Source organism: Delphinapterus leucas, unplaced genomic scaffold, assembly GCF_059928025.1.
Source record: "Delphinapterus leucas isolate spDelLeu-1000000601 "Yukka" unplaced genomic scaffold, BTC_Dleu_Yukka2 spDelLeu_asBTCV2_sq25, whole genome shotgun sequence".
Lineage (NCBI taxonomy): Eukaryota > Metazoa > Chordata > Mammalia > Artiodactyla > Monodontidae > Delphinapterus > Delphinapterus leucas.
Window position 1 is genome coordinate 19,098,228 of NW_028322234.1, and position 21,331 is coordinate 19,119,558.

At 62.4% G+C, this 21,331-nt stretch overlaps 2 protein-coding genes across 2 annotated transcripts; both read right to left on the reverse strand.

The window, feature by feature from the left end:
- Nucleotides 1-2,501: 2,501 nt before the first annotated feature.
- CDC34 (cell division cycle 34, ubiquitin conjugating enzyme) lies at nt 2,502-8,388 on the reverse strand. Its single transcript, XM_022565640.3, has 5 exons — nt 8,100-8,388; nt 5,224-5,310; nt 5,040-5,137; nt 4,354-4,488; nt 2,502-2,746 (listed from the first exon to the last, which is right to left on the reverse strand). Exons 1-5 carry the CDS (start codon nt 8,274-8,276, stop codon nt 2,536-2,538), a joined length of 708 nt encoding a protein of 235 aa, XP_022421348.1. The 5' UTR covers nt 8,277-8,388; the 3' UTR covers nt 2,502-2,535.
- Nucleotides 8,389-13,295: 4,907 nt separating this feature from the next.
- TPGS1 (tubulin polyglutamylase complex subunit 1) lies at nt 13,296-20,058 on the reverse strand. The gene is made up of 2 exons (XM_022565639.3): nt 19,670-20,058; nt 13,296-14,089 (listed from the first exon to the last, which is right to left on the reverse strand). Exons 1-2 carry the CDS (start codon nt 20,041-20,043, stop codon nt 13,555-13,557), a joined length of 909 nt encoding a protein of 302 aa, XP_022421347.1. The 5' UTR covers nt 20,044-20,058; the 3' UTR covers nt 13,296-13,554.
- Nucleotides 20,059-21,331: the final 1,273 nt, after the last annotated feature.

The window sequence follows — 21,331 nt, forward strand, 5'->3', positions numbered from 1 at the left end:
TTTTTTCGTTTTTTGTTTTTCTTTTGGCCATGCCATGGGGCTTGCGGGACCTTAGTTCCCCGAGCAGGGATTGAACCCAGGCCCTCAGCAGTGAAAGCTCAGTGTCCTAACCACTGGACCGCCAGGGAATTCCCTGGACCACATTGTGTTTATCCATCGTCTGTCCATGGACATCTGGGGTCTTCTAGATTTTGGCAATTTTGAAGAAAGATGCTATGAACACTCGTGTGTTATGAGTACCTGGGGGACTCCTGCGAATCCGAGGGTCCTAGCCAGGCTCAGCTAGGTCCTCCCTCCTTCAGTCCACCCCTCTCCTTGCTGCTCCCCGACACCACGTGACCCCAACCAGCCAATCAGAGCACACCCCGTACCCCCTGGCCACAGGGTTTGGTTCAGGGTAGAGGACCACCCTAAGCCCTAAAGCAGCTCAGTGAAGACTGTGGCCCGCATTTCTTCTGGGACTTTTCAGACGGCCCTCACTCTCTGCTGGACTTGGAAAGACGTCACCCTGGGTGTGGGTGGGCCCAAGGCGAGAGGCGTCCACCTGAGAATGAGGCCCACACAGAGGAAGCTGACCACACGCTCAGTGCCTGAAACCACAGTTCTGGAGGCTGCAAGCAGGAAATGGGCTTCAGGGGGCAAAGATCCAGGTGTGGGCCGGCCTGGTTCCTCTGGGGCTACAGGGGAGAATTATTTCCTGCCTTTTCCAGCATCTAGAGACAGAGATGCTGGGATTCAGGCATGGACGTTTTCAGAGCTGTTATTCTGCTGACCACAGGTAGGGGGAGACAAGAGTCAGGGCACAGCCAGCACCTGGCTCCAGCTGTGCCTGAAACTCCCGCCCTGTCAGTCACAGAAGCCAGTGAAATTCTCCTGCACTTGAGTCAGTGTGATGAGTCAAGCGTTCTTCCCTCTGATACTGAAAGGGTTGTGATAAATAAAGAAGACGTGGATGAAAAATGGGTCACAGAGGCGGATGAGATCGCCCCGATGCTGGGGCTCTGAGGCCAGATGCAAACCGTCCACCTCTCCTCTGACTGCGTCTGGCACACGAGGCTAAGGTTGTCTTCACCCAGGAGGGCTTGTGAGGCCAGGATTCAGTTTAAGAAAAATGAGTATTTATAGGGTGTTCACGTGTCCTACCTTGTTTAATCTTTCTAATAACCCCAGGAAGTAGGTTTCATTGGTATTGGGGGGCAGGGGAGGGCGCCATATTCTGGCAACTAAGAAGAGACGAATTTCAGATACACGACAAGTAACTTTTTGGTATGATTACGTCCCAAACATTACATGGGATGATCTTAGAGTAAAAACAGTTTGTTTACCTGAAATCCACGTTGAACCAGGCAAACCCAACGCTGAGGCCCCCGGGTGGGAGCACAGGATCCCGAGGCCCCGGTACGAGGCAACTGTGTGCACAAGCTCCTTTGGATCTGGGGACAAGAGCTGGGCGTTTACACCCCGGCTTCCATCCTCAGATGCTCCCTAGAGGGTGGGTCCTCAACCCCTCCCCTTGGGTCTGGGGGCTCACGCCTGTTCCCATCTGTCCTGTGCAGGGCAAGTGGCACCGCGTGACCCTAGGGCTGGTGGGCACTGGCCTGGCTCCTGGGCCCTCATCCTCCCGGCCCTGAGGCTCTGGTCATCTAGGCGGTGGGGCAGTGACATGCACCCCTCCCTCCCCACACCCATGTGACCCCGACCCACACAAGCCGAGCGTGATGAAGGGTGAACACCGAGTCTGGATCTGTTTGTTACAGAAGCCTGGGGAAGGGGAGAAGGGGTCCCAGGGGAGCAGAGGGGCTGGACCCACAGGCCCAAGGGTGGTGGCAGGTGGGGTAAACTTCCCCGTAAACGCCCAGACGGTATTTCTGGCTTTCGGCACAGACGCTAGGTTGCAATCACTCAGTTCTAAAGCTGCCGCTCAGAAGCAGCCAAATGTAGGGGAAGAAATGGGTGTGGCTTTGTTCCAATAAAACTTTATTTTTGCCCAGGAGCTGGGGCTTCGGACCCCCGGGGCCACCCCTCGGCCCCAAGAACACACCCCAGGCCCCCACCTGGCCAGACCCCGGTCTCTGCGGCCCCTCCCCCCAAATCAGCAAACCTGACAGGAGACCCCTGGGGAGCTTCCAGGTTCGGAGGGGCGGCTGCCGCCTGCCTGTCTCGGGTCACATGCATGGCACCAGGGCCTGCGTCCCCGCCTGGGCCCCGTTGGCCTCACGGCCAAGGAGAGGTTGGTCCTCGGGCTTCTCATAAAGTCGCTTTATTTAGATTCCAAACAACCGCAAGCAGAGAAGAGGTGACCCCGAGTCAATCTGTCCGCTCTCAAGCCGGGACCCCGAGTCTCTGGCTCCAGCTGGTGGGTGGGGCGGGCGGGCCAGGGTCCCCGAGCGGCGTCCGGCCCAGGCGGGGCCGCGAGCGCAGCGGCCTCCCCGGAGGCGGAGGGGACAGGGCGGACGCAGTGTCCGGAGGTAGTGGCGGCGGCAGAGAGTGGGCGGCTGAGGTAAAATCTGTCAGTTTATTTGCGGAAACGCGGGGTCAGGACTCCTCGGTGCCCGAGTCGTCCTCGTCCCCGAAGCAGCTGTCGGCCTCGGCCTCGGCCTCGGCATCCTCGTAGTAGTCGTCGTAGAAGAGGTCCGAGCCCTCGTCAGGCGCTGGGGCCTTGGTCTTCACACAGTACTCGGCCAGCGTGGTGGGCACCTTCACGCCGTCCCGCTCCGCGTCCACCTTGGTCCCCAGGACCTGCTTCCTGCGGAGAGAAGTGGGGTCTGCCTCATTGCGGCCGGCAGCCCTGGGGCCCCCGCGCTCGCTCCCGTGAAACAACACAGGACAACCGGGGCGACGGCCGGGCCATGGGGGCCAGCGACAGGATGGCGGGGCAGAGCAGACGGGCCCAACCACTCATGGTCCCCGCGTGTGCACGGGCCTCTGATCACACACGCGCGCACAGACACGAGCACACACGTGTGGGAGGGGGTGGAACGCGGGCTCTGAACCAGGATGAGGGCTGTGCAGACACAGGGAGGGTGTCGGCTCATCAGGAAGAGAAGTGCATTTCGGCCCTGGCCGCTGAGGTCAGGCGAAGTGGGAGCAGCCACGGCGCTGGGCTGGGTCAGGGTGGAGGGTGGCGGGTGGGGTGGGCGGGGTCGCTCAGCAGCCCCAGGGGAAGGGCCAGCCACTGGGAGGCGCCCGTGGCGGGACTCGGCACACCCCCACCAGGCCGGGGTCCCGGGTCCTCTCCTCTCTGTACTTGAGCGTCTTCCTGTCACCAGCACCGTGTCTCCTGCATGCGCTTTCCATCCAACTGACGGTAGCTGGCAGGAGCTCTGACCGCACCTGCTGCGCCTGGGGTCCCACCACCCGACAGGGCCGGTGGGCTTTCTGGAGCTCCCGCCGTGGGGTCGTGCGGCTGGCCCACGGGCACAGGTCCCCACAGCTGCGTGGACACGGTGGGTGAGCATGCGCCTGGATGCGGGTGAGGACGGGAACTGTTTCCCCGGGTGAATGCTGGGCCTGGGGGGGGGGGCCTGGGTCGTCATGGAGACGTGTCTGACCTACTCCCTTTTCCAAGAGGCAAATGACAGACTAAAAACCTCTTTGGAGGAGACTTAGTGAAGCGTTTAGTTTGTCACGAAACAAGTCACAGACCCCAGGGGCTCCTAGAGCAGCTCACGGGACACAACAAACACAACAGGGCAGAGAGCGCAGGCCCCTGGGGAATGTTTCACACGGACTCCCCTGCGAGGCCGGGCACCTGCCTGTTGACGGGGAAAAACAGAAAACAACAGAAATGAGAGGAGCTCATCCTGGCAAACTCCTAAGTGATGCGCTGCTTTTATAACCAGGAGAAACTGACTTTTCGTCAAAGAAGTTATCTCCTAAACACGCTCATACCACACGGCTTTGCTGCCTTTAGAGAATAACTCCAAGTTTCAAAATTGCGACATTCACTCCCGTTAGGTGAAATGATGGAACACCCCGCACAGCACGGTCCCGGAGGAGACCGCGTGGGGAAAAGCACGGGGCCACGCACACGCGTGCACGCCCCAGCACGCAGGGTCCGCGTACACGGGGGATGGGGGGTACCGGTGGGATCTCTGACCTTACAGTGTCAAAGCAGAAGGATGTGGCAAGACCCTGCTAGATCCTGGCGGACACCAGGGCGTTTATCTCTGTGTGAGGTGCATGCACCCACATGCCACGCACACGAGACACGCACACACACACGGCACGTCCACACACGATAGTACATATGTGGGCCACACGCTTCACAAGAGAAAGACCCCAGCTTTTCCGGCAAGAGGAGGAGGGCTCAGGAGGGGCCACCCTGCCTCCCCAGGCCCCAGGCCCACTCACCGGATGATGTCCGTGTACTCGCGGTCCTTGCCTTTGCTTTCTTTCCACTTCCTGTACATCACGGAAGCGTCCACGTTGGCCGGTGAGAAGGTGTTGGGCTCGTTGAGGAGGGAGATGACGCTCAGGAGGATGGTCCTAGGGGAGGCGGCAGGAGTCGGCGTGGGGGGTCCACGGCCCAGGGGCTGCCTGCCCGGGAGCCTCATGCCCCGAGCCGGCCCGCCACCCTCCACCTGCCCTCTGCGGCGTGCCAGGCTCCTGGGACGGGACATGGGTGGACAGCCAAGGCCAGGACCATCTTCCTTCCGCTGGAGCAGGCCTGTCCCCTCCCTGGGGCACCCTGCCTGGAGAGTGGGTCCCCTGTGCCACTCATTCCCGCTCCAGCCTGGGGAGGAGGAGAGTGCCCGGGCCGCTCAGGGTGAGCACAGCACCAGGGGATGGAAGGGCTGTGCTCCCTGGGGCTCGAGGAAGGAGGGGGGACCCCAGGGGCACGCAGACACGGCCACAGGAGTCCCAGAGACCATTCCTGAAGGTGGGTGGGGCAGGGATGGCAGGAAATGGAGAAGAGGCCGGCAGGGATGGGGGCTCTGGCGGGAGGTGGCTCCCACAGACGCTGCCACCCCACAGGGAGCTGCATCCTCCCGTGTCCACGTCCCCAGGGCTGGCCTGCCCGACGCCGGCTGCCTCACCTGACGTTCTGCGTGGGGTTCCACCGCTCCGAGGGCAGCTCCCCGCTCTGGGGGTCATCGACGGGGGGGTGGAGGATGGAGATGCACACGTCCCCAGTCTGTGCGGCACGGGGGGGTCAGCACCCATGAGGCTCCCGTCCACACGCCCCCCGCCCCACCCCGCCCCCTGGAGGAGCAGGCTCACCTCGTAGATGTTGGGGTGCCACATCTTGGTCAGGAAGCGAAAGGCCGGCGGAGAGTAGGGGTAGTCAATGGGGAACTTGAGGCGCGCCTGGTGGGGGAGAGCAGAGGCTCAGCCAGGGCCGGGTCAGGCCGCCCGAGACCACACACAGCAGTCAGCCTGGGACTCGCCTGCCTCCGGCGCCCCTCACGGGCCAGGGGCTTTTCGGGGTCACCGAGCTGAGCTGACGACCCCGGTCCCTGCCCTGCTGTCAGTGGCTGGGGGCGGTGGGGGGGGGAGTGTGTGGGCACTCGCCGGGGTGCAGCTCCAGGCCCGTCCCAGCCCAGGCCTCTGGGGGGACCAGAGCCCTGGCCCCAGGGAGCATGGTGGGCCCAGTCCTGGGAGCCGGGTGCCCAAGCACCGCGCTGGGCTCCCAGCCTCAGTCTCCAACCTGTGGGGAGGATTAAAATAGATGGGTGTTCACTGGGCAGGCGCCGGGGGCGGAGATGAGTCAGCACCAGGCGGACAGGCTCTTTGCCCGCAGGTGTCAGTCCTGGGGGGTCAGGAAGGCAAACGGGAAGGTCACGGGCAGACGGGGGAGGGCTGCGAGGGAGAGTTATGCCCCGGCCTCGCCTGTTTAAGCCCCAGTCCTGGGATCCTGATGGTGCTTCAGGCTCTCGGGGCCAACGTGGGACAAGAGGGGGCTGCAGGGCCCCCCATCTTTAGAGAATCGTCCTCCTGGGCAGGGGGCGCTGGGGGCACTCGGGGGAGGGCCCTCTGTTCTGGAGTGAACGTGTTGAGGCCTGAAGTCAGTCTGGAACTTGGGCCTCAGACCCTGCCCCTTGGTCCCGCCAAGCCCAGGGCTGCGTTTCTAAGTGAAGACAGAGACCAGCTGAGGCCTCCTTAGCGGAGTAGGGGGACAGGCCTCCCCTCACCAAACACCCATCAAGTCCCAGAGATGCCTTTACTGCTGTGCCAACTGAGGCTCAGAGAAGGAGAGTACCTTGCCTGAGGGCACACAGAATGCAGCTGTGGAGGGGCTCCCCAACCCAGGTCTCTGGGGCACCCCTCAGCACACGCTGCCCGGAGCCCCTCTGGCTTGTAAGGGGGAGTGGGTGAGGCTGGGCGGGCTGAGAGGAAGGTGCTGGAAAGCGATGGTGCCCCCTGGGCACTTCCAGCCCCTGTGTTTCCACATACTTCCCCCCACTTCCCAGCCAACCACATCAGAACAAGAGAATGTGAGGGTGGCAGAACCACTGTGGGTCCCACGCTGCCTTCCTCGAGGACAGACTCTCGCGGCAAATGCGATCAGATTTGTGGCGCCCCTCCCTAGCCCAGGTTTCTAGAATAACAGGATCATCCCCCCAAAGCCAGCCTGGAAGGTCCTACCCACAATCCCTTGCAAACAGTGGGCAGTAGCCAGAAACCCACGTCCTTTCCTTTCCTTCCAGTCCAGCACCCTTGCTCAGAGTCCCGGCCTGGCCTCAGGATGGGACTCATGCTATTCCAGCTCTGAGTGGGGCCCTTATCCTCACAGCCAGCTGCTCCCAGATGCAGACAAAAGAGGCTAGGGGACGAGGGTTGGTTAAACCATTTGGGGACCAGCCCCCAATCCACGTCCTGCACAGGGAAGACGGATTCCACATCAGAACTCAGCCCAGGGCTGTCCATGCTCATCCCCCCATCCCACCCCAGCAACAAGGGACTCTCAACTCAAGAATCACCCCAGCAGGCCAGCCTGCCCCCTCCAGGCCCCTGAGCAGGCGTGGCTAAAATGTTAGCCAAAGCTGCAAACACAGACATCTGTCCGGGCAGTGCCAGCCCTGCCCCACCACCGCCCGGGCCTCCCAGCCTGGCCGCTGGGCTCTTGGCAGGCAGCATTGGGGGTGTTCCAGCTGAGGGCCCAGGCTCCGCTTCTCTTACAAGGAGACCCCCTGTCTTGTCCGTCTGGCTCGAGGAGCAAAGTCCTTTGATCTGGGAGGGGTCCTGCCAAGACCACATCTGGACTCATATCCTGTCCAGGTACTGGCCTGAGTCCTCGTCACACTTGTCAGAAACACAGCCAGCCCCCGGGACAGCCCTGGCCTCCCCGCTCACAGAGCGCCCAGAAGCAACCCAGGGCGGGAGACGTGGGGCCCAAGAAGCCGCCTGCTCAGAGGAACCTGAGAAAGGCCAGCCGGGGCACAGAAGAGCCTAAGCTTCTGAGGCCGGACCTGGGTGGGCTCTGTGGTGTGGCTCCCGGGGACAGGGCTGAGGGTGGGAGCGACGGCCGGACAGAACACGTTACATAAGGCTCAGGATGAAGCCCAGAGGGCTTGGCCCACTGCTATCGGCCAGGGTGGCCGCTTTCCAAGCAGGTCCCGGCTGCCAACCCCATCCGGGCCTTTGTTGGAACCCGAGCCAGTGGCCGAGCCAGCCCCCAGGCGGGGGGCCTCCCTCCCTCCCAACAGTGCTGGCTGGTTCTGGGGAGGCCTCTTTGTCCGCTCCGGGCAGCGGGCAGGGCCAGGAGGAGGGGGACGGGCACCAGAGGCTGGGGGAAGCAAAGGCCCCGCACCCAGAGAAACAGGGAGGGTCCCGGGCTTCCCCTCTGGGGACATGAAGCGGCCTTAGAGGGAACAGGCGCTTCTCGGGGACTCCTAGGGCCAGAGGGGTTGACCAAGGGCCCCTAGCTCGCCAGAGGCGGCCAGGCAGCGGGGCAGAAGGAAGGGGCCCCGGGAGGAGGAGGGACAGAGGATGGGGGCCCCGCGAGGAGAAGAGGGAGAGGGAAGGAACCCCGTGAGGAGGTGAGACAGTGAGAACGGGTCCCACCAGGGGAGAGGACGGGGGCAGGGGGCAGAGGTGGGGAAGGGGCCCCGAGGAGCCGGAGGAGGGGGTCGCTGCCCCCTGACCCCGCCGCTCACCTTGAAGTAGCCGCCCTCGTAGTAGGTGTTGGGGGGCCCGAAGATGGCCACCTCCCAGTTGTACAGGTCGCCCTCGTCCACCAGGGTCACCCGGAAGCCCTCCACCGGCTCCTCCTGCAGCCCCTTGAGCTCCAGAAGCAGGGCCTTCTGCGAGCTGGGCACCAGCGGCCGGGCCATGGCGGCGGCGGACGAGCCCGGGGCCGGGGGCGCTTGGGGCCGCGGGGCCGTGGGGGCACGGGACGGGCCGGGGCCGGGGCCGCCTTCTTCGTTCACCGCCCGGAGCCGCCGGGCGCTCCAGTAGCTCTGCACCGCCGCCCGGCGCTCACCTCAGCCTCCGCGCCCCGCCCCCGCCGCCCGCGCTTGCGCTCCGCCCGCCCTGACCGCGCCTGCGCGCCCCTCCGCGGGGCACGCCGGGAAGCGATCCCTTCCACTGCCGCCGAGCGGGCCGCCGGGAGCCGGGGGCTGCTCCCGTAGGCCCTTTGCCGTTCACGACACCCTGGGAGGCCGCCGCTGCCGCCCCAGCTCGGACGAGCGGCCGGGACCCCTGTGCGCGGGGCCGCGGGCAGGGCTGCGCTGCGCCGCCCGGCTCGGCCCGCCGCGCTTTTGTGGCCTTTTTGTGACGTCCCGTCGCGGGGCGGGGCCGGGTCGGAGCTGTCCGGAGCCTCAGTTTCCCCGGGGGCGCTGGAGCCAGGAGGGCCCCGCCGCTCGCAGCCCCTCCCCACTTGGCACGCCTCTGCAGCGTGGACTCGGCACCCGTCCTGGCCGAACCCCAGACCAGAGCCCTGACCCTCCCTGGCTGTGCCCGCGTCTCAGGCCGACCCTTGACCCCACCCTGGGCTTCACCCGGACCCTGCCAGAGCGCTGACCTGGCCGCGCCCCGGGCCCGGACACCCGCACAGCTCTGGGTCGGAGAGTTGGGATGGGGCCTGGCCTCCATCCCTGCACGTCCGCAGGTGACAGCTCCCCACGAGGGTGGGCGTGGCACTCGAGGCCTGTGGTGGCCTTGCTGGCAGGTGACCCGGGCAGCCAACAGTTGCACCAACACCTCGGGCTGAGCTGAGCTGATTTCCTCCCCTGGCTGCCCCGACACCTGGCCCTGGGCTGGTCCCCGCTGAGGACAGACAGGTAAACCCGTCTGGGGAAGGAAAACAATATATCATCTGTGGGGATGGAAGAAGGAGTCTGAGAAAGCCCTGGGCATAGCAGCAGCTTCATCAGTAAGGGGGCTCTGCCCTGCACCCCGAGGGACCTGGAGTGGCCCGTCACCTTTAAAGTGGATTGCACACCCCTGTTTGTCCACTGTTCCAAGCGTTCCCTGTCCCTCACGTTCTGCCCCTCATTCTCTGTCCATAGCACCAGTGTCATAGCCTCGGCATGTGGCAGCTTGTTGATGAGTAATAATTAGAATTAATTATGATTCTTCCAGAGAAGCTTCCCAAGATGTCTCCCTGCGTACACCCCACAGGAGTTATCGCAGGAGTTATTGGGTGAGTGAGGGCAGCCCTGGAAATGTAAAGAGAGGTACCAGGTTTATGGCCCCCTCCAGCTGGTCCCACATGAGGCCTTGTCCCCCAGGAAAGCCTGCACCTCAGGCTCTGAAACATCCTGAGGTGGTGGACATCTGGGGTTTCTACCTGCCCATTTTCTGGCCAAAGCACCTGCATTTTCCCATGGGGCTACCACTCTTAGTCTGCAAGGTTCCAGTTGGACTGATCGTCAAGCCCTGGCTGCAGGCATGGGTCCTCCAATCAGAGTACCCTAGGCCCCCTGGTTGGTTCAGGAACAGCACGTGACTTGGCCTTTTTCTGGGGACACGATGCTGCTGAGATGTCTGAGCTGGGAGAACCTGGGCCTGGAGCTATAGGACCGTCTCGTCACCACAAGGCCTGTGAACAAAGTTGGCGCTCAGGAAAGCTGAGCCAACTGATGAGAAAGTGCTGAACACCCTGTTTGTGCTCCTGGATCCAGCCATGCCTGGCCTCCCCTTGCAATGGTACAAGTCAATAAATTACTTCTTTTCTTATTAAGCCAGTTTGAGTTGACCCTTCCATCACATGCGACAGAAGAGCCCTCAATTCAAATCTAGGTCTGCCATGAACTTGGAAATGGTCCTCAAGTGTAGACTTGTAAGATAATGAACTTGTGTTGTCGTGGGGTTTTCTGAGGTTTTTTTGTTGTTGTTGTTGTTGTGTTGTTTTGTTTTTGCAGTGGTTTGTTATGACAGCTACAGGAACTGAATACCCTCGCTTCTATGAGCGTCAGAGTCTTCCTCTGGAAAATTGATTAATTAATTCATGGCCTTCCACAGACAAATCTAGGTGCTGGGGGTACAGCAGTGAATAAAATATGTAAAAATCCCTCCCCTTGGGGAGACAGGGAGAAAGGACATAAGCAAGCTGTTACATAAGTAAGCAACTTCTGATAGCAATAATTGAAAAAAAGTAAAGGACAGTGAGGCATTAGCAACGGGAGTGGAGCCGGAGAGTTATCTCGGATAGGGGCTCAGGGGAGGTGCCTCTCAGGAGGTGGCATTTGAGTGGGGACCAGAATGGGGTGAGCCCCTTGGGTCTGGAGGAGCAGGGTTACAGGGAAAGGGAACAGCGCGTGCAAAGGCCTGAGGTAGGGACAAGCCGGACCAGCTAGAGACCAGTGTGCCTGGGGCAGAGTGAGGGGACAGAGTCAAGGAAAAAAGCTGGGGAGAGTCTCTCTGCTCAGCTTTCCTGAGTGCTCACTGTGTTCACAGGTCTTGTGGTGACCAGATGGCTCCAGGATCCAGGCCCAGGTCCTCCCAGCTCAGCCACCCCAGAAAAAGTCCCAGGGCTGCATCTCATTGGCCAGCTGGGAGTCATGTGCTGTTCCTGAACCAAGCACTGAGGCCAGGGTGCCTGGAGCACTCCTACTGGCTGGTGGGGTCGCCCAGGGCAGTGAAGATGAGGGCTGGACCAGTGTGGGGAGGCGCAGGCAGGATGAAGCTATGATGTGCAACCTACAGGATGCAGAGAAGGGCCAGCTGAGGGGACAGGGGAGGCATCCAGGCTGAGCCCTGGTCCTGGGTGGACTGGGGGATTCCTTGGAGACCACAGACTCCAGAGGAGCCCCAGGGTCAGGAGGGCTGACCAGAGGCTCTGTCCTGGATGTGGCAGGCCTGGGATGTCCTTGGGATGTCCCTGAGGAGACGCCCAGCAAGTGGTTGGCTCCCCAGGGCTGGAGCAGAGCAGGGCTGGGCCTGAGATGTGAATTTGAGACTCCTTGGTGACCAGGCAGTAATGGAAGCCATGGCCTGGATGAGATGCCATGTGAGGAGGAAGCATGAGGAAAGGAGAGGAGAGGTCCCTGACACAGAAGGAGGACGCCTTTCCCCACGGAAGCTGGGGAAGAGGAGCCTTCAGGGTGCTGTGGAGTGAATGCTATGGGGGCGCGGGGTTTGGAAGGCAGGGAGGCCAAGCGTCCACACTGCTGTGAGGTCAGATAAGCAGGACAGCTCAGCCTCTCCAGGCTGTGCCTGTAAAGGTCAAACCAGGGATTCAGGATCCAAGACCAGGCGTGATGGTGACTCAGGGGTGGCAGTGAGGGAAGGTGGTGGGGCAGGGAAGGTGACCCCAGATGGAGTTGGCCTCAGCCTGATCCGGGGGGGACCCTGGAATGTGAGTTAGCGTCCCATGAGGCAAGCGGACCAGCTCTTGGATCCCCTGGTGGTCACTGGCCACTCCTGCCCCAGATGGGGGGGGATGAGGCCTCCTGGGCCACATGGCTTGGTCTCTGGTGGGGCAGATGGGAAGGGGATCTGGTGGCACCAGTGACACCTGCTACACGCTGTCTAGTCCAGGGGACCACAGAGCTGACCGGAGGCTGCTGGAGCCCATGAGTCCACCTGCACTGCGCATTTCATGCAGATGCCCTGCCCGGCCGCAAGCTCCATGCCGCAGGGGCCTCAGCACAGCTTGCTCCCCGAGGCCATCCAGCCCCCTAAGGGTCTTAGCCTGCTGACACGCGGCCCATTTCCTGTGTGCGGTGTCAGTAACAGCTAATGCTGAGGGAGGGGGGCACCTTTGTGAAGCTACTGGTTATGTAACAAATGACCCACAAACTTCGTGGCTTGAAATGGTAACATTCATTCATTTAGCTGCAAAGCAGGAGTCTCCAGTCAGGAACCTCTGTGTGGCCTGTGCTTCTTCAGGCTACTGCGTGGCCACCGCATCCCCTGGAAGCCGAGTACTGTCACAAAAGCCACCAAGTGCAAGGAGAGGGGATGCAGATTCCACCTCTTACCTGCCTCTTTAGGGGGCTGGGAGATTCAAGAAGAGCAAATGGGAACAGAAAGGAAGCGGTGGCTGCTTTTGGAAAACACAGCGAAACGCACTGGTTTATCGATTACCAGCCAAGGGCAGGTGCTGGGAAATGGGAGGCTAGGTGGTCCCTGCCATTGGTAGCTCGAAAAAGGCTTTAGATTCTGTCCCCGTGTGATCTCCCTCAATCAAAATCGGGGTGCCCTGGGTCCCATTTAACAGAGGAGGAAACTGAGGCCGAGAGTGAACTTACCTGCCTGCAACTGTCCTGGGCTGGGAATCTGCTTCCTGCGGAATCCTCCGTCCAGGATGTGCTCCTGCTGGCGGAAAGGGGGACACCCAGGGTGCTTGGTGACTCTAACGGGTGTGCCTGGATCCCGGACGGGCCCCGTGGCGGTGGTGAAGGCGCTGTGGCTCTGGGTTACAGAGCGCGGGCCCGGGTTCGGATCCCTGCTGGCCCCTTGCTGGTGCTGCGACCTTCACTCCTCTGGGCTTGGTTTCTCCATCTGCCAAATGCGGGCAGTGGATTACCTTCCGTATAGGGCGGCGGTGAGTCAAGACATTGTCAGGTCTCAGACGTGTTAGCTGTTTCAATCGTCACCATCATGACTACCTGCCCAGCTGACCTCTCCCTTTGGCGGTTGGGGAAGCCGAGGTCCAGGGAGGAACTGCTGGGGCGGGGCGCTCGTGGAGGGCAGGCTGGGGGCCAGCCATGCCTCCCAGGTCTCGGGGCTGTGCCTCCAGGGCACCTCGCTGGGTGCCCCAATACCCTCTGCTCTCATAAAGCTGAGTCCAGGGTCTCCGTGGGGTTTCTGGGCAGTGGTGGGACCCGCTGGGGCTGGCCAGGGTGCGCCCGAGTGGAGAGCGTTTCCAGAGAAGCGTGCTGGGGGCTGGACACGGGTGCGCACACACACACACACACACACACACCAGGTCAGTCTGGGGAACAGATTTTTATTTCTGCTGAGGAGAGGGGCCTGGGCAGGCGGGCGGGAAGGGATCCTTGGCCTACCCGCGAAGGGGGCTTGGGCATCATTCCAGGCGGGAAGCTGGGTGAGGGGGCTCCCTGCACCCCTGGCATGCAGGGACACCCCAGTCCTGGCCCCGGTGAGCCGGACCCCGAGGGCCCCAAGTATCCGGGTGGAGGAAGCGGCGGCCGAGGGAAGGGCTCAGCCCACGGGCTTGACCTTGGCGATGAAGAGGGCGGCCGCCTTCTCCAAGAACTCCTCCCGGGTCATGGGGGTGCTGGGCCGCCGGGCCACCAGCGCGCGGTCCATGGCCAGCGCCAGGCTGTCGGGCCCCAGGCGCGAGCCGGCCTCCAGGTAGCGCGCGGGCGTGGTGTCGTCGCTGGCCTGCAGGGCCCCCTCCAGCGTGTCCAGCACGGCCTGGCCCACGTGGCGGTCAGCCACGGCCAGGCCCGGGTCCTCCAACAGCCGGTAGAGGGCGCCGGCGCGCGCCACGAACTCCAGCAGCACGAAGCAGGTGAGCATCCCCGCGCGGAACACGGCCAGCGGCACGGCCTCGTGGTCCCGGCACTGGATCTTGCGCAACAGCGGCGCCACCACCTCCTCGGGGGCCTCCCCGTCCCGGCAGATGCGCTTCAGCAGCTCGCTGTACGTGCGCCCGTCCAGCCCCGGCTTCTTCTTGCGCCCGCTGGCGCTCAGGCACTCGTAGGCCACGCCGACGTTGTTGTTGAAGGCGGTCCTGCGGGCGGAGGGGCCGTCGGGCCGCGCCAGAGCCCCGCCCCTGCCCCCCGGCCCCTCCCCCAACGCGCCGGCTCGTCCAGCCTCAGGGCCTTTGCGCCAGCGGCGCCCTGGCCTGGAGCGCCCTCCCCCACATCTCCCCACGGCTTTGAGCCTTTGCTCAATGTTACCTTATGGGGGGGACCCTCCCTGACCCCCTAACCCCTTCCTGTACTTCTCTTTGTGGTGTCCTCACGAGTTCCCTCCCTCCCACCAGCTCAGCCCAGGGGCCTATGTCAGGGAGTTTATTTGTTGGTCACTGTTACAGCCCCAGCGCCCAGAACACTGCCCAGGAGCCCCAGAAACGTCTGCTGACCCTGACGATGGGCATCCGCCCATGGACTCTCCATTCCATCGATGATGTGTGTGCCCACGGGGTGTCACCGTGGCAGGACACATCCCTACCTTTTAACCTGGGTTGTCTCTTTTCACCCCTGCAGGCCCAGAGGCAGTAACCCACACTGTGGCTCAAAGCCGCTGCCGCCTGTCTTCGTGGGTAAAGATTTATCCGCAGGCGGCCACGTCAACCCAGACATGCTGCCCTTCTGCTGCAACAGCAGACCCGACGGTCACGTCAGGGACCAGCCACGGCGCTGACATTACTTACCACCTGCCCCACGAGGACCCTGATGTCCCGCCACGAGCCCTGGCCACGCTGGAGCCTCACAAGTGGTTAAGTGAGTGGGCTGGGGTGAGCCTGGGCATCTAGATAACCCGGGTCTCATTCCCATCCTTCTCTCAACAGCTGGCGGCCGGCCGAGGCCCAGTTCCATCTCCACTAAAGCAAAGGGGAAGTGAGGCTCAGGGCAGCGGCCAGGCCAAGGGTCCCACAGAGGAAGGGGCACCCCCAGGGCTCACATTCGCCTTTTCTGGGAGCCCAGCTCCACTCTTATCTGTGGGACCTGTACGGGTCAGCGTGGGTGCGAGCCCGGTCCACGCTGGGCCGGAGCACGGCAGGTGCCCAGGGCAGGGCCCAGGGATGGACATGCTCACCCAGTGAGCTCCGTGGGTCAAGGCCCTTTACAGAGGAGGAACTGAGGCCCAGAGGGGAGGGGGGAGGACCTGGGGTCTCGCCCATCTGGGATTCACTTCTCACTTCTTGGGTCCTTAGGATGTGCTGGTGCTTTAGGGCCAGTGAGATCACTCCGTGAAGCGCTGGGGGTGCCAGACGCAGCGTCATGCTCCCGTCCCCAGGACTGGCACCGTGTTAGCTGCTGCCGCCTCACAATAACCCCTTGCAGGAGCTTTTATCAGCTCCTTTCACCAGGACGAGTGGGTCCGGGGGACCTGGCAGTGATGATGCCCGTGTCAACTCTGTGGCCGCGTGGCAGTTACCCCCACACCTAGATCACGTCGCAGCCTGAGTCAGGAACTGGGAATGGCTTGGCTTGGTGGTCCCGGCTCAGTCTTCAACCAGGACCCTGGCAGGGCTGCTGTCCCCTGAAGGCTCCCTGCGGAGGCCTCTCCCCACGGGGCAGTGTGAGTGTGCTAAGGTCACGGCACTGGCCCCTGGAGCGGGTGACCGGCAGGGTGGCAACGCAGGCAGCTGCCCGAGGGTGTGAATACGGGGGGGTGTGGATCTCGGGGGTGTCTTGAAGGCAGGCCGCCCCACCCCCACGACAGCATGGCCCACTTCCCGTGGAGGGTCCACTCCCCGCAAGGCTGAGTGAGCAGAGCCCCTGCCAACCCAACAGCAGCCATGTGAGGCCACTGAGGTCTCGGGTGTGTCCCTGTGGCCTGATGGCTCGTCCTGATGGGGCCTGAGCGTCCACCATCCGCCCAGCTCTGCCTGATGCCTCCCCAAGGAACCTGGTCGACCCACTAGTTGTCTTGAGCTGAATCAATGCCCCCGGAGGCGGCGGCGTGTGCGGACCCCTGAGCACCCTGTGTGCTCAGAACTGTTCCTGGCTGGCCCAGACCTGCACCGGTTCTAGCCACTGCGCCCTGCTTCCCTCCTCTGGAGAATAAGGGTTCTAGTCCTTGCGTCTCAGGATTCTTGGGAGGACAGAGGGTAGATTTTGTGCTCGGCGTGTGGCAGGGGACCACGTGCGCCTGTCATTAGCTGTCACCAGCTGCCACTCAGCGCTGTCCAGGTTCTGTTTACCATGGGCCTCGCGGGCAGGAAGACGCACAGGGGGGCAGTTACGGTCCAGTGAGATGAGAGCGTCAGGCAAGAAGCCAGAGGAAGGCCACACCCCATCTCGAGGCCGCCCTCCCGGGGGCTCCCAGCCATGAGGGAGCACCCACACCGTCTGCCGTCCTGGGCTCTGGTCCTCAGGCTCTGCCTGTGTCAGCTCCCACACGGAGCAGTTTGCAAAGCACGTGGGCATTTGTTAAAAAAGAACCTATTTACGGGTCTTGTCACAGAGACATGGAGACTTCCAAGGTAGACCGGGGGCTCTCAACGGGGTGACTCTGCCCCCAGGGGACACTGGTGACTCTGGGGACAGTTATGGTTGCCACCACTGGGTGGGTGGAGACCCAGGAGGCTGCCCAACACTTGCAGGGCCCAGGACGGCCCCGCACAGAGTGACCGCGCTCCCCCTGTGTTAGCAGTGCTGAGGAGTGACTCTGGTTAATTGTTTGGAAAGAAATTGGGTCCTCTCCCTGCTCACACCAGAGGCCTGCATACATTCCCACTGAGTCAGGCGGTGTGAACCAGGGTGGCCCCCAGTGTCTGTGGGCCACCTCCCCTCCCTCCCACTCAGGTGTGTATTTAAATGTGTGCAGCATCCCAGGACCTCAGAGGTCAGACGGTCACGGGACGTAGTCTCCTGGGGGGTCCGTGGAGTCCCATAATCTGGGGGGGTCTTGTCTGGGGAGATTCTGCCCCCAGGGGACACTGGGTGATGTCTGAGGACATCTGTGCTTGTCACAATGGGGAGGGCTCCCGGCATCGCGTGGGTGGGGGCAGGGAGGCCACTCCACACGCCACAGAGCCCGGGACACCCCACAGAGGATGCTCGGAGCTGAGGAGACTGGCCCAGACCCTTTGGTGCCTTTGCATGTTTTCTGGGGCCACGGGGACCTGCAGCGGTTGGCACTCTTGCTGTTCCTATTAGCACGTGGTGGCTTAGAAGGCGGCCCTGGGCCACCATGCCGGGTCTGCTGTGTTTGTGCTCTGAGGGCCGTCACCAGTCCTAGCAGCCAGCACGTGTGATTTCGAAACAACAGCAGAGGGGATTTTGGTTGAGTTCTCCCCAAATCTTTCGTGCTGAGGTCGCTCTCAAGAGCAGCCCCGGAATTCCCCAGCCCACCCCTCAGCATAGGGACGAAGCTGCCCAGCCTCGGGGGGACCCGCCTGGCCTGGCTTCTGCTTCTGACCCGGCAGCCGAGGTTATGGGGCTCTTGACTGGGAACGTATCTCTGAGTTCAGCACCAGCCCCACCTCGGGGAGACCAGGTGTGCCACCAGCACCGGCCACTCACTCTGCTCCTCCTGAGAACAGCTCCAACACCCCTTCAGTATGGTGAATAGTGTCCCCCCAGGTGCACGTCCACCCGGAACCTGTGAGTGTGACCTTATTTGGAAATACGGTCTTTGAAAGATGTAATTAGTTCAGGGTCTGGAGGTGGGGTGAGGTAGCCTTGAAACCAATGCCAAGTGTCCTTTTGAGAGAGTGACACAGAAGAGAAGCCACGGGAAGACAAGGCAGAGGCTGCGAGGATGCGGCCACAAGCCAAGGATGCTTGGAGCTTCCAGAAGCTGGAAGAGGCAGGAAGGACCTTCCCCTATAGCCTCCAGAGACAGCACAGCCCTGCTGCCCCTGGACTTCGGACTTTGGCCTCCAGAACTGTGGGAGAATAAATTTCTGTTGTTTTAAGTCACCAAGTTTGTGGTAATTGGTTACAGCAGCCCCAGGACACTCAAATGGCCCCCTTGGTTCTAAATCCAACAGACACTTCTCAGCCCTCATCTCTAGGGCCATGGGACGCAGGGCCGCCGCCAGCCCACAAGGTGCCTTTGCATAAACTAGGCAAAGCTCTGCAAAAAGCCTTCACATAAAGGTCCTCGTCTGTGACGTCTATGGATTGAACGGCTTGTGCAGTGCTTGACCTGCACGACTGCACGTGGTGACCCTGCCGCTGACTCTTCTCCTCCTTGGAAGATGTCCTGGTTCCCTGTCTTCTGGTTCCTTCCTTCATGTCTGTTCTGCCTTCTCACGCTTTCCTGTGGGTTCGCTGAGGCTGTGGCTCCTCAGAATCGGGTCCTGGGCTCTTCTCAGCTCCCCTGAGGCCTTCACAACCACCACCCACCCCCCCCCGCCACCAGGTGACAGCCACCCTGCACCGACACACCTCAGCTGCCGACCCAACTGTCCACCTTCCTGCTTCGAGGTTTTCCCAGCTCCCAACTTAACGGTCCCCAAGTCACTCTGGAAGCTTCCCCCAAACCAGTGACCTCCCATCTCATGGACCACCTGGGGCTGTTCCTGCACAACCCCCTGCAGACCCAGCAGAACCCATGGATGCCCACCAGCCCACTCCCCGCCAGGTCCCCATCTCAGGGGTGGCCACGGCCGTTTCCTTTTCTGGCTGTCACTTTGGACAACCCGCTTGCCCTTCCCCTGCGGTGGAGACCGGGTGCTCTGAATGGGATGCCCGTTCTCCACACCCCTTCCCACACCCGGCTCCCTCCCAGCCTCTCTGTGCTCCCCTGCTTGGGGTCCGCACCTTGACTCTCTCGGGAGGGCTGCCCCCAGGCAGGAGGGTGCTGGGGTCAGGCTGAAACGCTCCCTTGCTTGGCTTCCTCCCCCTTCCTGGGCTCTCTGGGGACCACCCCCATCCAAGACCCAGCCCACCCACATCCAGCGCCCACCTTGTCTGGTTGATGCTGCGCGTCAAACAGCTCCTCCCCAACCACCTGACACGGACCATTCCCTCACCCGCTTCTAAGGGGGTGGGGGGGCAGGCGCCATCCCCTCCACTCCTCCATGCTTCAGCCCTGCGAAGGCTCCCGGCCTCCCCCTCTCCCGTGGGTCGCATACTGCAGCCCCACAGCCTCCAGGCCAGTGCAGCCGGTGGCCTCGTGCCTGCAACACCTTTCCCTGTGTGTCAGTGCAGGCCCCTTACTGGACGTCTCTCCTGCCCGCGGGGGACCTGGATTGCTCTCTATCTTCACGGCCCAGCCCTGCAAATATTCATTTTCTGGCTGAATGGACGGGGATGCTACCACGCTGGGAACGAGGCAGCTAGGAGGGACCTGGCTCGGAGGACTGGCTCTGAGATCTTGGCCAAGTCGTGTCTGGGCTCCATGATTTTCAAAAGTGAGGTAGATGCAAGGGGGACCTCAGCACCTGCAAAGAGGCATCACCAAAGCCCAAGTCTGCCAGAGCTACCGGTGCCAGCACTCGGGTGGCCCCGCCGGGGCCCTGCAGCCCGGAGCCATCCGCGCCCCTCCCGCGCCAGGCAGAGCGGACTACAGTTCCCACCACGCCCCGCGCTCGAGAGCCGGCGCCGGGGGCGGAGAGCCGCGCGGAACCCGCTGGGAGTTGCAGTCCGGCCGCGGCCCCTACCCACCCAGGCCCGGCCCAGCCCCGCACCTCTGGGAGTGGTGAGCCAGGCGAAGGTGCCACAGCGCGCGGCCCAGGCGCTGCTGCTGCAGCAGGAGCTGGCCCGGGGGCTCCCCGGCGCCGCCGTTTGCAGGAGACCGCAGGTCCATGTTCTCGAAGTAGTGCGCCAAGAAGGCGATGGGCTCCTCGGGTCGCGCCTCCAGCACCTTCAGCAGGGCCGCGCGCAGCATCTCCGTCACTCCGACCTGCCGCAGGAAGTCCTCCTCACTCTCGGCCGTCGCCGCTGCTCGGGACACCCCCGGCCGGCCGCTGCCTGTGAAATTGGCCGCCTGGGCCACAGGCAGCCGCCGCTTCTCCACTGCCGCCATCTTCGCTGAGGGCAGCGGGACCGGAAGGACGTCCATATTTCACAGAGCGCTGGCACCTCGGGGCGGCCATTTTTGTTGAGGGCAGAGGGCGCTCAGATCCCGCGGGGAGACTCTGGGAAATAACCAGAGCAGGCCACCCTTTTCCCTAGGTTCTCATTGGCACTTACTCTCTCTCCGTTTTCCTCTTTAGGTGTGCTGGTTGGCTTTCCTTGCTTAGGCTCGGAACTTAAATTTTGCCAGACTCCAAAATGGATCCCTAGGAAGGGCTTGGTTTCTGGTATGAAGCCGGATTGCTTGCCATCTTGGTAGTGGGCGAGTCCTTCATTAGCATGGTCCCCTAGCAACCGGTCTCATTGGTTACCAGGGAAGCCCTGCTGAGAGCGGGCGGGATGGTTCCACCCCAACTCCGGGAGTAAGCGCCGCTCCCGCCCCCTTTTCTGATTTTCAACTCAGAGCCTTTGTGCTCAGCCTGGTCTTCAGCCTAACCCAATCTCCGTGCGAGTTTGTAGCTCACCTCGTGGGGAAAGGCCCCCTCTCCCCGCCAGGCTGGGTTAGGGGTCTGGTCTGCGCTTCCGCGGCCCCTAGTCCGCTGTACGGGTTCACAGAGCGAGTGGACCACCCACGGTCCCCAGTTCCCCGTCCCAGGCTGTTACCTTTCCTTACCACTTGAGGGAACTTTCTCACACCGCATCCTCTATAGCTCTAAACTCTCCCATAGCTCCTCGGTTCCACAAGGCTGACGACCCTGGCATCTACAGCCCTTCATCTGCCGGTATCATTTCCAGCCTCTCCCTCGCCTCTCCCCACGCTTTAGCCTCCAGCCACCCCAAAAGAGATGCAATTTCCCTTATCAAGCCACCTCTCTTCTGTGTCTTTGCCCGTGCTGTCGTCCAACAAATACTTTTCTCCGCTTCTTTTGAGGACTCCTAGTTACTCATTAAGCAGGGAAAGGCACCAGGAAGAGCACACGCCTCTTACCCCCACCCCTGACCACGTGGGGCTGGGGTGTCCTGTCCTTCCTTGTCTGTCTGGGGAGTCACCTAGAGCAGAGGATGGTTGGAGCTGTGCCGGGGATTCCCCGTGTCCTCAGACCGCGACAGGAACCACCGAGGTCAGACCAGATGCTCTTTATTCTCCAGCTCTGCACCGTGGGGGTGGGTGGGGGTGGCGGCTCCCCAGGGTCCCCACTGAAGGGAAGCCCAGCCAGCTGGGGAGCCTGGATGTGCTGGCCATCAGGGTAAGGGGTCCACGGTCAGCCCCCCTGCTGTCCAGAACCCTGCAAACATCCTCTAGTCGCAACTGAGTGGAAGGAAAATCCCCTTCC

Bases quoted from the DNA above. Each gene is read 5' to 3' on its own strand.
- CDC34 (XM_022565640.3), bottom strand. From the start codon at position 8,276: ATGGCCCGGCCGCTGGTGCCCAGCTCGCAGAAGGCCCTGCTTCTGGAG. The intron at 5,311-8,099 runs GTGAGCGGCGGG...CTCCCCCACCAG, and splicing joins ACGAGGGCGGCTACTTCAAG to GCGCGCCTCAAGTTCCCCAT. The intron at 5,138-5,223 runs GTGAGCCTGCTC...CGTGCCGCACAG, and splicing joins GGCACCCCAACATCTACGAG to ACTGGGGACGTGTGCATCTC.
- TPGS1 (XM_022565639.3), bottom strand. From the start codon at position 20,043: ATGGACGTCCTTCCGGTCCCGCTGCCCTCAGCGAAGATGGCGGCAGTG. The intron at 14,090-19,669 runs GTGCGGGGCTGG...CTCCGCCCGCAG, and splicing joins CTGGCTCACCACTCCCAGAG to GACCGCCTTCAACAACAACG.